Source organism: Myripristis murdjan, chromosome 13 (assembly GCF_902150065.1).
Source record: "Myripristis murdjan chromosome 13, fMyrMur1.1, whole genome shotgun sequence".
NCBI lineage: Eukaryota > Metazoa > Chordata > Actinopteri > Holocentriformes > Holocentridae > Myripristis > Myripristis murdjan.
The window spans coordinates 2,455,719-2,470,479 of NC_043992.1; the positions used below are offsets into that span (position 1 = coordinate 2,455,719).

The 14,761-nt window shown below is 40.2% G+C and overlaps 1 protein-coding gene across 1 annotated transcript in view; it reads left to right on the top strand.

Annotated features, from left to right (window-relative positions):
- The window catches only part of LOC115370695 (uncharacterized), a 30,978-nt gene extending 18,219 nt beyond the window's left edge, over positions 1–12,759 (top strand). The window contains exons 5-10 of the mRNA XM_030067832.1: positions 1,136–1,358; positions 2,136–2,254; positions 2,580–2,691; positions 6,353–6,554; positions 8,403–8,741; positions 12,626–12,759. Of these exons, the coding sequence (XP_029923692.1) occupies positions 1,136–1,358; positions 2,136–2,254; positions 2,580–2,691; positions 6,353–6,554; positions 8,403–8,741; positions 12,626–12,758 (1,128 nt within the window). The 3' untranslated portion in view covers position 12,759. The remainder of the gene's footprint in view (positions 1–1,135; positions 1,359–2,135; positions 2,255–2,579; positions 2,692–6,352; positions 6,555–8,402; positions 8,742–12,625) is intronic.
- Positions 12,760–14,761: the final 2,002 nt, after the last annotated feature.

The following is a 14,761-nucleotide window of genomic DNA, read 5'->3' on the forward strand; positions in this document are numbered from 1 at the left end:
GCAGCAGGGTAATAACAGGAGCCCAGATGTCCTTTTCCACACAAAGTTCCACCAGCTCCTTCTAAGGTCTCCAAGGCTCTCACAGGCATGCTGGGATAGGTTTCCTATCCACTTCCTCTCTTATATATATTGGGAGATCTAGTTCCTTCATGTCTTGGGTTTTGCCCTTTGGTCTTCTCCAAGTGGGTCCAAACATGGCCTCCTTACCAGGTGCCTGAACCTCCTTAACTCTCAGTGTAGAGAGGCAACAGGTCCACACCAAGGTTTGCTGATCTCCTTACCCTATATGTGACCTGGTGATACTCAATGCGCAAGACCCAGAATAAACTGGAACCAGAGACTGCTGTACAAAAATATATAGATTTTATTTACTATGCATAATATAAACAACTTGTCTCCATTCAGGTAGATTGTGGCAAGAGGAGGCCTAAATGTCAGCCAAAATAAAGCAAGGATTGGGCAATTAGTGCAATTAGTCATTTAATTAAAACTTAAATTAACAGATAAAAATGATTAATGTGGGGCTGGACTGCTCCATCAGGGGAGTTAGTATAGAGTTATGTGTTAAAGGGGTGAAATCGTCACAGAATATATAGGCCAATTATGAATAAACCACCACTTCACACTTATCAATTTAAACCAAATCAAATTGTTCTGCAACACTCAAATTTGCCTATTCACAGCAAACTAAGGTGACTTAAACCACACACAAAAGCACACATGCAAAATGGCCACTCTATCACTGCCCCCCAAAATAAAATCCTTATAACCCAAGAAATGGTTATGGCTCTGGAAAAATAACCCAGAAATGTAACCCAACACAAATAACGCAGGAATTGAGTTAAAGAAATAACTCAAGTGTTTTTAGAGTGTACATACATCGTCCCTGAAGTCCGACCCTCTCGCTCACTTCCGCTGCCGTCTGTAGATCGTATGGTAGTATGAGTATTGGAACGCAGGGCAGGTATCAAGCTGCTCTCCCTCAGGTGTGTCCAAGTGCAGGAAGAAAGGCCCAGGTGAGCTTCCCACCTCCTTTTATAGACTCTGCCCCTTTTCCTGCAGACTTCCTGTTACCTCCCTTTCCACATATATAAATCAAAGGAACTGTCCTTATTTTTGTCTTGTCATCCTTCAGGTCCGTGTCATTGCTGTTGTGTTGGGAAGTGAGGCGGCTGCTTATCGCTGCCACCTCTGTTGTGAGGGACATAACATCTCCACATCACTCCACATCTCTGAGGGCCATGTTAACATCCATAAGGACTACTTTGGCTTCCAGTATGGGACAGCAGACATCATGTGCCCTGTTCCCTCAGGGTGCAAGACTCCCTCTCATGTCTCTGTGACCTCTGCTGCTGAAGGTACTGAAGGTACTGAAGGGTTTTAGAACGTGACAGTTTGCATCCAATAGGATCTGCAAATACTTCTCATGACTGATTGATTGATTCCTTCATTTCATATCATTGTAAATGTGCTGAAATTATCTAATGAGCTAATTTTCATCTTTCCTAAACTCCCTTAATAAAAGCATGAATGTCCTTCTCATGGTCTTTAAGAATAAGGAGGGGTTTGACCTTGGCTAAAACACTTAGTTGAGAAAAGCTGGCTTTGGCAACTGGTTTGCTCTGTCTGTCTAATTTAAAAGAAGAACTGAAAATAACACCAACATTCTTTACATGAGGTTTCCAGTAGGGAGCCATAGAACCAAGACATCATTAAATAATGTCTGGGGGCAAAAATAAGAGCAATAGAATCCACAACAGGAGAATGAAATGAAACACTTATTAAAAGCCTTTTCTATGACAGCTTCAAGGCAAGGATTTCAAAAATTACACAGTAACCATGTAAACTGATACTTAACAAAACTTTATTTAATAGTTCATTTACAGTTAATAATCAAAGAAACTATATTGATTTAGAAACAAAATCCTGGAAGTCTTGTTCGATATTAAAAATTAAGTTGATGCAGACAACCATGCAAAAAACTAAGGCACTCAGTCTTTGGATGAAGCAAAATAATGACTAATTCTTTGAGCAAGGCAACTGAGCAGACCAACGCTTATCGACTCTCAGTCTTCTTCAGGGTCCATGTTTGTCTGCATTAGTCAGACCTCTGGGTCTTGTCTTTGGCCTGTCAGATCCAGATGTGGGGCCTCCAGTGTTTTTGGCGGTGCTGAACCAGAGGACAAGTGACTCCTTCCCTCACAACTTCACTGTCTGCATATCCACCATGTTTGACTTCACCAACGTGCTGCAGGTATACATCACAACTGTGAAATCACACTTCCCTGTTCTCTTATTTCTCTCCTCTTCTCATTACTTTTTGTGTGTTTTCATGTTGTGGTATTTTTCCAAGTGTTCATTACCTGCTTTGGTACATGACAGGAAACATGCACACTACTCAAAAATGAGTAGTTCACCCACCTATGTTTCTCTACCTTCCATGACTGCTTAATATTTACAAGAATCTAATGTCAGAGCACTAAGTATGCCATAATTGTGGCTGCTTGTACTTTAGTCAATTGAAGGAAGTGAACAGTAAAACACTTGTGGCTAAGTGAGGGGTTCACATTACCTTTCAGCTGGTCCAGAGTATGGAAATGCTGCAGCTTCTGGGGGTGAGCAGAGTGGTCATCTATAAGACGAGCTGTGACGCAGACACACAGAGGCTACTGGACTACTACACAGACAAAGGTGAAGTATTGTGTTCATGTGTGTGTGTGTGTGTTTGTATATGTGTGGTCTGTTTTTGAAGAATGGTCTCCATGGTGTATAAATTTGAAAATGCTGGCCTGGCGTTTTCATATGGATGAAGAAAACGAGCAAGGAGCTTTCTCAAAACAAAGATGTAAGACTGCCATGTGACCTACCAAATGTCTCTGTCTGTGTTCTGCATTGTACAGTGAAAGATGCATAGATGTGCACATACGTAATACAGGACCAAAATAGCATTTTGAGATTTAGGCTCAGTGTGGACATCACCTCAGTCAGTCAGTCATGTGGTAAAATAATTTGTTGGCAGCCCATGCTGCTCATCTGAGAAGCTGCCTCACTTTGTCTTATGTGGTAGGGAGTTGTCCGACATCTAGGTTCACATAACAGTCATGTCAGTCATTGAAATCACATTGCAGTCATGATGGGCTTCAGAGTGGAGGTGTGAACTGTTGTGAAATCACCAAGGTAGTGATCACATTTACATGCACACCATATTCCTGTATTATTCGAAATATCCGCAATATTCCGGTTGCGCACGAGTCATGTAAACATGTGGCAAACCCGATTAAGGTCATATTCCGGTTGGAGAAAACTCTGAATCAGACCCCTGGCATATGCCTGTTCAAACCAGAATATTGTGCCATGTAAACACCTTAATTGGGAAATGCCCATACCGGAATATTCAGTTACGTCTGCGCATGCTCGACTCACAAGGAATCCTGGGACGTCTTTGTTGCTATGGTTTCTGCAAGCGGGGAGAACGGCATGGCGAAAAGCAGCAAGAGCCAGGAAACTGCAGTCTGCCTTCAGCTAATGAAAGACTTAAATATCACAGAGTATATCGATGAGAGAAAACACAGAAATAGCGTGAGCTTCTTCTTCTTCTGTATTTCCGGCAGACCAGACACCTATACACGTACTGCTGCCCCTGCAGGTTGAGTGTTGCATTACATAAGAGCGTGGAATATGCCGAAACACAGGAATATGCCAAGTAACATGTAAGCAGAATATTCCAGTTGCTGCAGCAAATATAAACACCTTATTCAGAATATTGCCTTAACCAGAATATTGACCCGAATCAGAATATGGTGTGCATGTAAATGAGCACGTTTACATGCACACCTTATTCCTGTATTAACCGGAATATTCGCAATATTCCGGTTGCGCGCGTGTCATGTAAACACGCACCGAACCCGATTAAGGTCATATTCCGGTTGGAGAGAATTCCGAATAAGACCCCTGGCATATGCCTGTTCCAACCGGAATATTGGGGCATGTAAACACCTTAGTCGGAAAATGCCCCGAACCGGAATATTCAGTCAAGACTGCGCACGCTCGACCTGCAAGGAATTCTGTGCCGTCTTTGTTGCTATGGTTACCTGCAAGCGGGGAAAACGGCATTGCGAACAGCAGCAAGAGCCAGGAGACTGCAGTCTGCCTTCAGCTAATGAAAGACTTAAATATCATGGAGGATATTGATGGGAGAAAACATAGAACTAGTGACAGAAGAAAAAGAAGAAGACTTCTTCTTCTGTATTTCCGGCAGACCAGACGCGTATATGCGTGCTGCTGCCCCCCGCGGCTGAGTGTCGCATTACATAAGAGAGTGGAATACGCCGAAACACGGGGGCATGCCAAGTAACATGTAAACGGAATATTCCAGTTGCCGCGGCGCAGTTACCTTAGCCGGAATATTGGCCCGAACCGGAATATGCTGTGCATGTAAACGTACTCAATGAGTCAGTGACTGGCTGATCAGTGCTGTTGATGGCTTCCCTTGGGTTTAGGGATGGCTGTTCCAGTTTGACTCGCTGGCTGACTGGCTTCAGTCACTCCTCGGTCAAACATCTGTCTTCTCTGTGCAAAATCTTAAAATTTGTTGTCTGCAAATGTGTGTTCCTTGTCCTTTAGGTGGGGGTAGACTGTTGATTCTTGGAGTTTGCCCTGTTTTGTTTTTTGTTTTGTGTTCCTTGCTGCATTGGACAGCTTATACTATGTTGCTGTGTTTATGCTTGGATGTAGTTGAACAGTCCAGCTATATGACTGTTGTTTGATCTACTCTGCATCTCCTTAAAGTGTTTTGGTTTGCTGTTGGTGTGACACCTCGTTTTTGCTGTTTTGACAAATGTCCACTCTGGATAACCACAAGTTAACCACCAAGCTTCCAAAGGCTTTGCTGAGATGTTTGCGTGTCCTTGAAAATGTGCTCATCGTGTTGCTCCTGGTGAGTTGGGCTTCCTGTGCCTCCCAGTGAATTCAGATACTCTCTCTAGGTCCTCCATGGAACATTTTGATGCAAACTTCTGTCTGTCTTCTGTTTGAGAGTATCAGTGGATGTTCTCTGCTGAGAGACCCTTTGCTGTAGAGCCTAGGTGTAGGCTGTTTAAGATGAGCCCATGATGTCTGCCTCTGAGGTTAAAGCGATTCATTCATTCATTCTGTAAGTCATTGGTTTCTGTAATTTGCAAGGTACTGACTATCTTCTTGTAATCTTGTACCATTCTCATGGTATTTATCCTGCAAGTATTCAGGTTCTATTAGTGGTACATCACCTACATCACTTACATCACCTCTCTATTCTGGGAAGCTTTCTCAGTGCCAGTGTAGTAGGGAGCTGAACTATTGTGAAATCTTTAATTTGGTTACAGTAACTCAAAAAAATGAAAGTAAAACCAAAGCCTAACAATCTATCATGATCAATAGAAATTGGGACAAAACCCTAGGTTGTGTAAGTAGACAATGTGCATCTAAAACTCTTTGGGCTCTAGTTTCCCGGCGCAGCGTGGGGTGGCGCAGTGAGGCGAACCCCGCGCAGAGCTAGTTTCGACCGGCGAAACGGGAGAGGTGGACAGTTTCCAAGTTTCGCAGGCCGATGTGCGCCGAGATGGGAGTGGCGGCGCAGCGGGGGGAGGTGCCGACAGATTCAGCTTGGCGCAGTGACAGTTTCGTGCCAAAAGGCTTCGCCAAGGTGCGCCAAAAGCTCGCCATCTGAAACCACGTCTACTTTCAGCGCAAGGCGGAGCGGAGCTGGCGCAGTGGAAGTTTGGCTGCCTGGCGCACATCACCAAAACCTCACGATCAGCACAAACGGTGCCAATCTCCTTTGATCTGACATCAGCTGTGACGGGACAGTTGATATGGAGATATATGTATGTGCTGATTGTGATCGTAGCATTGAATAGTGTTTTTTTCGGTATTTATTGCATCGTTCATGTGCCTGACATTCTGGAAGCCTGCCTGTGAGGTTTTGGTGACGTGTCCGCACTGCTCGCCGGTCTCCGCTCCGCGCGGGTCTCCTGGGCTCCGCTCCGCCTGCGGCAATAGACCATGTCAGCTGTGTAAACTTTCATTACGCCGTGATTCACGCAGCGCATTTTAAAGGCGAGGACAGGGGCTCATTTGATTGGCTACATGTGAATCGGCTGTGTCAAACCCACTCCACGCCTTCTCTCCTCCCCTCCGCTGGTAGGAGGGACGGCGGAGTACTTGAGCCACCGAGAACGGCGTGCCAAACTTGGAAAATCCGCCTGGCCACACCCAGTTGGCGAAGCGCATCTGCGCTACGCCCCCGCCTCGCCAGGTCTGCGAAACTAGAGCCCTTTGTCTTTCCAATCTAATGATTCCAGTGTCTCTCTTGCAGGTTTTATTGAGGTGATTCCCTGGTCTATGTCTGATCATCTGAACGTGTCTAAGAGTTGGAGGCCTGAAAAAGCTCCTGGTGACCTTCACTACTACGGCCAGATCCCTGCTCTCAATGACTGTGTCTACAGATACATGTACCAGTCCAGATATGTGGCCCTGCATGATGTGGACGAGCTCATTCTGCCCCAGTCAGTGGACAGGTACTGTTCTCGTTATGTGAGTAGTTACATGAAAACCACAGTCTAAAAATTCTTCGTTTAACTTTGCAAAATGAGATTACTGCCTAGAAAATAAAATTTGTTTAAGCTAAAATCTATCTTAAAGCTGTTTCATGCTTGGTAGAATTACCACAGATAAATTAGACCATGATCAAGATTGGTTGGTTCCCTCTGTCTCACACTAGTGGTCATTGTTTCTCAAAATTATGTCCAAATTTCAAATACACTCCTGATGTATAGACCAAAGGCTTCAAGGTCAAATTACCAATCTTTACCAAAATTTGCTGTGGAATTTCAAGACCTCCATCAAGCCCTCATTAAAGAAATTTTGTATGTTTGGCCCATTTACAATTTACCCACATTTTACATTGCAACAAACCATTTTTGCAGATCATACATACTAATCAGACATATCAGGCATACTACAGATTTCACAACATATAATCAAAACCCTCAATTTTCAACCAATAATGTTCTAGTCTACATCAGATTCATGATGTGCTCTCATAAATTGAAAGTGTGTGCCAGTTGACCCTATTTAGTATTGATAAATACCCCACCAGTCCCCGTAAAAGCGCTTGAGATTACAGGGCCGTGTGCAAACTCACAACTCACATACAGAACCTGATCAAGTTGAGAGAAGTTGAGACAAAAGTCTAAAGATGTTGGAGCACCCGACACCTGACAGACATTTAAAAAAAAAAAACACTTCCATAGAATTGAAGTGTATGTACTGCTGCAGGAAGTGAACACCAAATGACTTGACACATAGATATGTGTTAAGTTTGAGCCAGAAAGGAATTACAAAACAACTGAGGACAAGTGCAGGGACACATAAAGAGATAGCGCAGTCACACATTCGCATCAACACAACAAAGGACGGCATGACAGGGGCTACAATGGTGCAACAGAGCTGAAATCGTCCAGGGTGCAGAACCCAGGGGTCAAGTTTAGCATCACTAGTGACTATAAAGCAACAGAAAATAAGATACATCGGATGCTGCTACTGTGAACGCTACATCTGGAGAGGGACGCACAACTGATAATGATTAACAAAAAAAAAAAAAAAAAACATAAAAAGGTATGAGCTCAAATCTGTGTTAGTGTTTTGTTTCTTTTAACAGACCATAATGCTTTGTAAAATAATGAAAATAATGATTAAAAATGTTATGAATTATGTACAACAATAGAAATGAAGAAAACACAACAGCTAATGAGTTTGCACAAACATGTCAGTACTCAAATGTGTGTAAGAGTGCTCTTGAGTGTGCATAGATTCTGTTCTCAGCTCAGAACAAATCTCAGCTAAGAAAACATTGGTGAATGTCAGAATCTTCTTCAAAACGTTTCCCTGGGGACTTTTTCCCTGGCAGAAGGATCATTTCACTCCACCCAAACTCAAGCCATTCAAGTCACCAAAACATAGCAGTAGGCTATTGCTGCTTTCAGGAAAACAAATGTCATAATAAACTGATTGTTTATTAACGGAATACTTTTGTGAGAAAAGTTTGAAGTCTCTGAAAATTCATTTTCATATTGTAGTGGAATGAATGGAAATCAGTGGCTGGAGAAAAGGGAGGGAGGAAAAATGATATAGTTCTAAAAATGACTTGTTGCTTTGGGAAAAGATTAGCAGAAACATGAACTATATCGATTTTGTAGATATTACGGTAAATATGCAGAATCGCTGGTATGGTCTTTAATACAAAACAGAGCCATTTGACAGAATTTAAGTCACATTTTTTAAATACTGAGAAACAAAAAGAAAAACTGATGTGCACATTTAACTTAAAAAAAAAACAACAAAAAAAAACAAAACTTTCTTTTCAGGTGGAATGACTTGATGCCCCTGCTGGAGCAGAAAAATGGTGCTGACAAGTGCTACATGTTTGAGAACTACATATTTCCTCCCACCTTCAAGCTGCCTCCTCCAGTCTCTGAAACTCATCATTACCTGCAAGACAAGGAAAAGCCCACCTGGCAAGGCATATCTGGGGTCAACATCCTGGACCATCTGTACCATGAACCAAACACCAGAGTAGTGCGCGACAACTTCAAGATCATTGTCAGCCCCAGAGCTGTAATTGAAACCTCCGTCCACGGACTGTTGAGCTCGTATGCGAGCTGTGTTTGGGTCGACAACAGCTTAGCACGCATGTACCATACAAGGTAAGCTATGTGCTGTGTATGTGAAATATATCTTCAGTAAATTTATAGTGCATAACTGTACTATTGTTTGTGTTTATCTTTACGGAGAGAGGTTTAGCCATTTATTTTGGTTCAAAGGCTCTGTAAGCCAGAGGTTTAAAAAAAAAAAAAAAAAAAAGCTAAACTAAAAAAAAAAACTTGTTAATTAAATTTTTTCTTCTTGCTCTTTTCCTCCTTTGTCAGTGTTTAACAAAGCGTGATGCATGTGGTTGAAGATACTTGTGTGTCACCATCTGGCTAAACTTTCCATTTTCTGGCTAAACTTTCCGTTTTCAAATACCTATAACGTTTCCCCTGATTGGCTGAAGGACACAGGGGTGGGGTCATAAGATGCATTAGACAACAGTTAGTTCTGGCGGAGTGATTTGACTGGACAGGAGGCATTCTATCAGAGCTCATATACACTATAACAGCACTCTGGCATTTTACTGTTATGCATCACTCTGCTTTACTAATGGTCAGTAATAACTGTTAACAGCCAGAATCCACACTGTAACAAACTTCAAAATGTGACAGCATAAAAATGGACATATTTCTAAAAAATAACTGGAGCTAAATCAACCAATGGTTTTCAGAAGACAAGATGTGGAGGAAAGGCCTCACATGCCTTTCGTGTCTCTTGGTGTCTTCCTTCATTTTTTGCCCCCACTGCTGGCAGGCTATGGTTTCGGTTTTGGTTATAGTTATAGTTATTCTGAGTGTCAGGAAGTGCTGCCTTCCAGGAAACGTTCAGGGTGAGAAAGTATTGTTACCATGAGCAGATACTATGGTGCTATACCAGAAAATGGCATCAAACATTAAAGGCCCCATCGCCTGAAAAATGCAATTTTCGTTGTTTTTGCGTGATAGGGAAGGTCTTGGGACCACATAAATACTATCCCATGCATTTCACCTATGATGAATGGAGAAGTGCACACAGCCCGTTTTTTGAAACTGTCCCTGTAAAACGAGCGGATTTGCACCGCGAATTCCTTTTTTTGTTTGTTTGTTTGTTTGTTTTGGCAAGTATTGCTTTTTTTTTTATTGGTGATACTGTTAACAAGACAGTGGAAAGGAAAAACATACATAAATCAAAGACAAATCAAGCAAATAGACAAACAAATACACAAACAAAAATAATGACAAACAACAGCAATGACAACATCATATTACAATGAAAAAGATAGTAAACGTAGAGAGCAACTAAGCAATATGGATTGATTGTGGGAAAAGGGAAGGTGGGTGAGTGAATGAAAGTAAGAAAAGGAGAGAGAAAGAGGAGGGGAAGAAAGGTAGTGGGAGGAAGAAAAGTGAGAGCGTTAATAATTATTATAGTAATAATATATATATATATATATATATATATATATATATATAAACTTTATTCCAGACTCAGGTCCATATAAAAGAATACATACGAACACAAACAACAACAAAGAACAAAAAAAAAAAAAAAATTAAAACACATAGAGACATCTATTCCAGTGCTTCCAAAAGTATGACATATAATAATAATAAAGTATGACATATAATAATAATAATAATAATAATAATAATAATGATAACAATACAACAATATATAGTAATAATGATAATAGTCTTGTTTGATAGTATACTGTGGCGGCGGTAGCAGCAGAGGCAGCCACAATAACAGCAAAATGGGTTCAATAAGTTTATATCAATTAAATTAAATTGATATGGCTATGGGGGGTGGAGCCAAACACACAGAGCCCAAGGAGGGGAGGAAACCATCACCCTCCCCCACGACAGCTAGCCCCCCTAGCAACACAGCCACAGCCCAGGAGCAGACCAGCTGAGACCAGCTAAGGCCTATTCCTCCTATAGTATTAGTTTGTTTTGCTTCTTTCCCCTTCTACCCCTCTCCGTCTCTTCTTGTTTGTTTGTTTGTCTGTTTTGGAGACAGTCCAAACCTAGTCCACTTCGTAGCTGGACCACTCTCAGACCCTTTGGGAGAGAGTCTGTCCAGTGTTTTTCCTTTCCCCTTTTTACTATAAGAGGGGTAGGGGTGGAGGTACCCCAGCCAGCTACCTCCCGCCGCCCTCGCCAAGGACCGCAGCCATACCACCGGAGGGCAAGGAGTCGGGAGACATTACCCGGATTTACGACTGCCTCTACCGCCCCCGCCACCACTTTCAAGGACCAGAACGGCAGTAATAACAATAATAATAATAATGATAATGATAATAATAACAACAACAGCAATAATAATAATAATAATAATAGTGTAACTGATAATATCTGGAAAAACAATAATAGTGATAACAATAATAATAGTATAATTTGTAGTATCTGGCATAATAATAATGACAATAGTAGTGATAATAATAGTAGTAGTAATAATAATAATAATAATAAATACAATAATGATAACGATATTTAGTTTCTAAACAACAATAATTAGCCTATTATGATGACATATTAATGATATATATGTATAGCTGAAATGAGAGGGAGCGGGGAGGGAAGAAGCAAAACAAAAAAAGAGAAAAAAACGGAAAGGAAGAGTGAGTTAAATAAAAAAACGTCTGTTATGGGTTGGGTATGTGGTCTGATATGTGGTCATGTATGTGGTCATGTACATGGCTCTGGCTTTGATTATTGATTTGGATTGGAGTCTGGGTGGAGTTTTAGGTGATTAATGAATATGTTCCATGTTTCCTCAAAGGCTGATATATTGTTTGTTTTGCAAGCTGTTATTTTTTCTATTGAGATGTGTTCTGAGAGTAAATTGGTCCAGTGTGTGATATGGCAGGAATGTTTGGATTTCCAGTTTTGAAATATTATTTTCTTGGTGATAGTTAGAGAAATCAATAACGGGTTTTTGTGTTTAGTTGGGATTGTGATGTGTGCACCTCAAATTCCTGACGTCAGTGACTCCGCCCACAGCGCCTGCGTCCCCAGGCAACCAGCTGCCAAGCTAGCGAACTCAGCCAGTTAGCCTCAACTCCACAGACATATACACTACTCACAAAAAGTTAGGGATATTTGGCTTTCGGGTGAAATTTACGGAAAATGAAAAAAGTTCAACCACAAATACATCATGCTAGGGATATCAGCAGTTAAAATAAAACCCTGGAAAAGTGTACACCATGGGGCCTTTAAGAACTTGAAAACAAAATCTGCAGTCTCATTGAAACATAATTGTACATAGCTTTAGTCCTGACTCGCAGCAAGCCAGTGAAATTGCTGCAACAATTAGAACACCTTTAAAAAGTGACATCTTCATGAAATTACATCAGTATTAACTCTTTTACACCAAAATTTCAACTGGGATGTCATAGCAGACCGCCAAACTTAAAATATAAAATTGCACATATTTTCAGACCATTTCATCAGTTGACACCTAATGCACCACACAGAGACTGTCGATCTTGCTTCCTGGACCAGTGGTTTTGGGCAGTTGTTTTATTTTATATTTGCAATTGCTGAAAATGGCCCTGAAGCAAAAAGGACATGGGCAAGTCATCCACTTTGATGAAACCTTACATTTGGGTGCTACATCATGGTCAGACTTTGTTTTTGGACTCCTTATTCACTGAATGCAACTTATATTTGTGATTATGTGTTTTATATCTTGCTGCCAAACCAACCAGTTACTAAAGAACACAGCCAGGCTGATGCAAATTTAAGATTCTAGATGATCAGTTGATTTTTGTTGAGTTGCAGTTGTGCTGCTGATTACTGATTGGCTTGTTTTTGGGAGGACATTATTTCCCACAGAGAAGCTGGTGAAAATAGCAGGAAGTACCAGCACCATCTGTTAACATCATTTAAATCTCAAACTGAAAAATCCAAGCCAAAAGTAAAAGCCTGTTGGAAATATTGTATTCCTGACTACTTTCCAGGGCTCCATCGCAGACCGGGCTGACACCAGACAAGCTGATTTATGACGGCCGACTGCTGGGATACAGTGCCCGCCTCATCCAGGCCGTCAACACTGTGCTCAAAGACGCTGGACTCATTCAAAAGGACATATAACAGGCATGTAATAGGTGACCTCGGGTTAGAGTTTATATATTTTTTATTACTGACTGGCTGAAAAGGTAACAGTACCATTTGTGTAAAACAGGGGTCCCCAAACTTTTTTCAAAAACTGAAAAAAAAAAAAATAAAAAAATAAGATCTCAAATCAAAAATTACTTGGAAATTAATGATACAGAGGACATTGACCCGGTCACACTGTGGGAAGGTGCAAAAGCTGTTCTGAGAGGGGAAATCATTTCATATGCATCGTACAAAAGGAAAGAAAGGGAAAAGAAAATTAAGGAAATAAATAATAATAATAAAGATAGCAGAAATTGAACACAAAGCAAAGATTTACAATCTTTGAATATATTAAGGAAAGATTTGGATAGATTACTAACTGAAAAAGTAGAGAAAATACTGGCATTTACAAAACAATAATACTTCGATAGTGGAGCTAAAGCAATGAAAAATTTGGCCTATAAATTGAAAAAACAGCTGACAAAAACAAACATTGCTGCCATTAAAACAGATGATGTACTGGTGAAAGGTAAACAAGAAATAGCACAAGAATTTGCTAAATATTATAAACACTTGTACACTTCTGAAAATAACTTATTTACCCAAAATAGAATTAAGGAATATCTAGATGAAATAAAACTACCACAAGTAACAGAGGAACAAAATACAAATTTAATTTCACCAGTTACACTGGACGAAACTAGGCTGGCAATAAAGAAATCAAAAAAATGCTAAATGTCCAGGAAGTGACGGTTTTACATGTGAGTTTTACAAGGAATTTGAAAAGGAACTATTGCCAATCTTACAGAGGACATTTAACTGGGTACTAGATCATAGTAAGTGGCCAAACACTTGGTGTAACTCTATAATTACAATTATACATAAAGAGGGCAAGGATCCCTCTGACTGTGTTTCTTATAGACCAATAACTTTATTGAATGTCGACCACTCTTAAGCAGCATCTTAGCTGAAAGATTGTCAAAAATCATTCCGCATATAATAGATTCAGACCAAACAGGGTTCATTTCAAAAAGATATTTATATGACAATGTAAGAAGAACTTTGAACATTATAGATTATTCAACAAAAACAGATATTCAAACACTGATTCTTACCTTGGATGCTGAGAAAGCCTTCGACAGGGTGTCGTGGCCCTTTATTTTTGAAACTTGTACCAAATTTGGTTTCCATGACACATTTGTCAAATGGCTTAAAGTAATGTATAAAACATCAAGAGCACTAATTAGAACAAATGGAACCCTGTCAAATAGTTTTGAGTTACAAAGGGGCACGAAACAAGGGGACCCACTGTCTCCATTAATTTTTGCTATTTGTATTGAACCTCTGGCAGCACAGATAAGGACAACAAACGAAATCAATGGTGTAAAAATAGCAGATCACTGTCACAAACTATCCTTGTATGCAGACGATGTTGTTTTATATATCACAAACTTTGAAAAATCTTTACCTGCGCTTATGCAAATCATTAATAAATATAATTTGGCTTCAGGATACAAATTGAATACACAGAAGTGTGAAGCGATGGTAATAGGTGGCCCTGTTAGTCAAGAATTAAAAGATGAATACCTATGGCAATGGGATAAAGACAGAATTAAATATCATGGAATTGTAATACCAAAAAACTTCAAGTATCTTTATGAGTTGAACTATAACTGCTTGGAAAAACAAATCAAACAGGACTTTTTAAGATGGAGAACAACCCTTTTATCATTGGGAAGAAGAATAGAGGCAATTAGAATGAATATTCTACCTCCTTTCTTATTTCTTTTTCAGACACTACCTTTATACATAACCGTAAATGCCTTTAAAAATTTGGATTGATTGATAAGCCGATTTATATGGGACGATAAAAAACCAAGAGTAAAAATAAAAGTGCTTAAGTTGAGTAAAGAAAAAGGGGGACTCGCTTTACCAAATTTGAAATATTATTTTTATGCAGCACAAATACAAATTATTCGCACCTGGTTAAATGACAA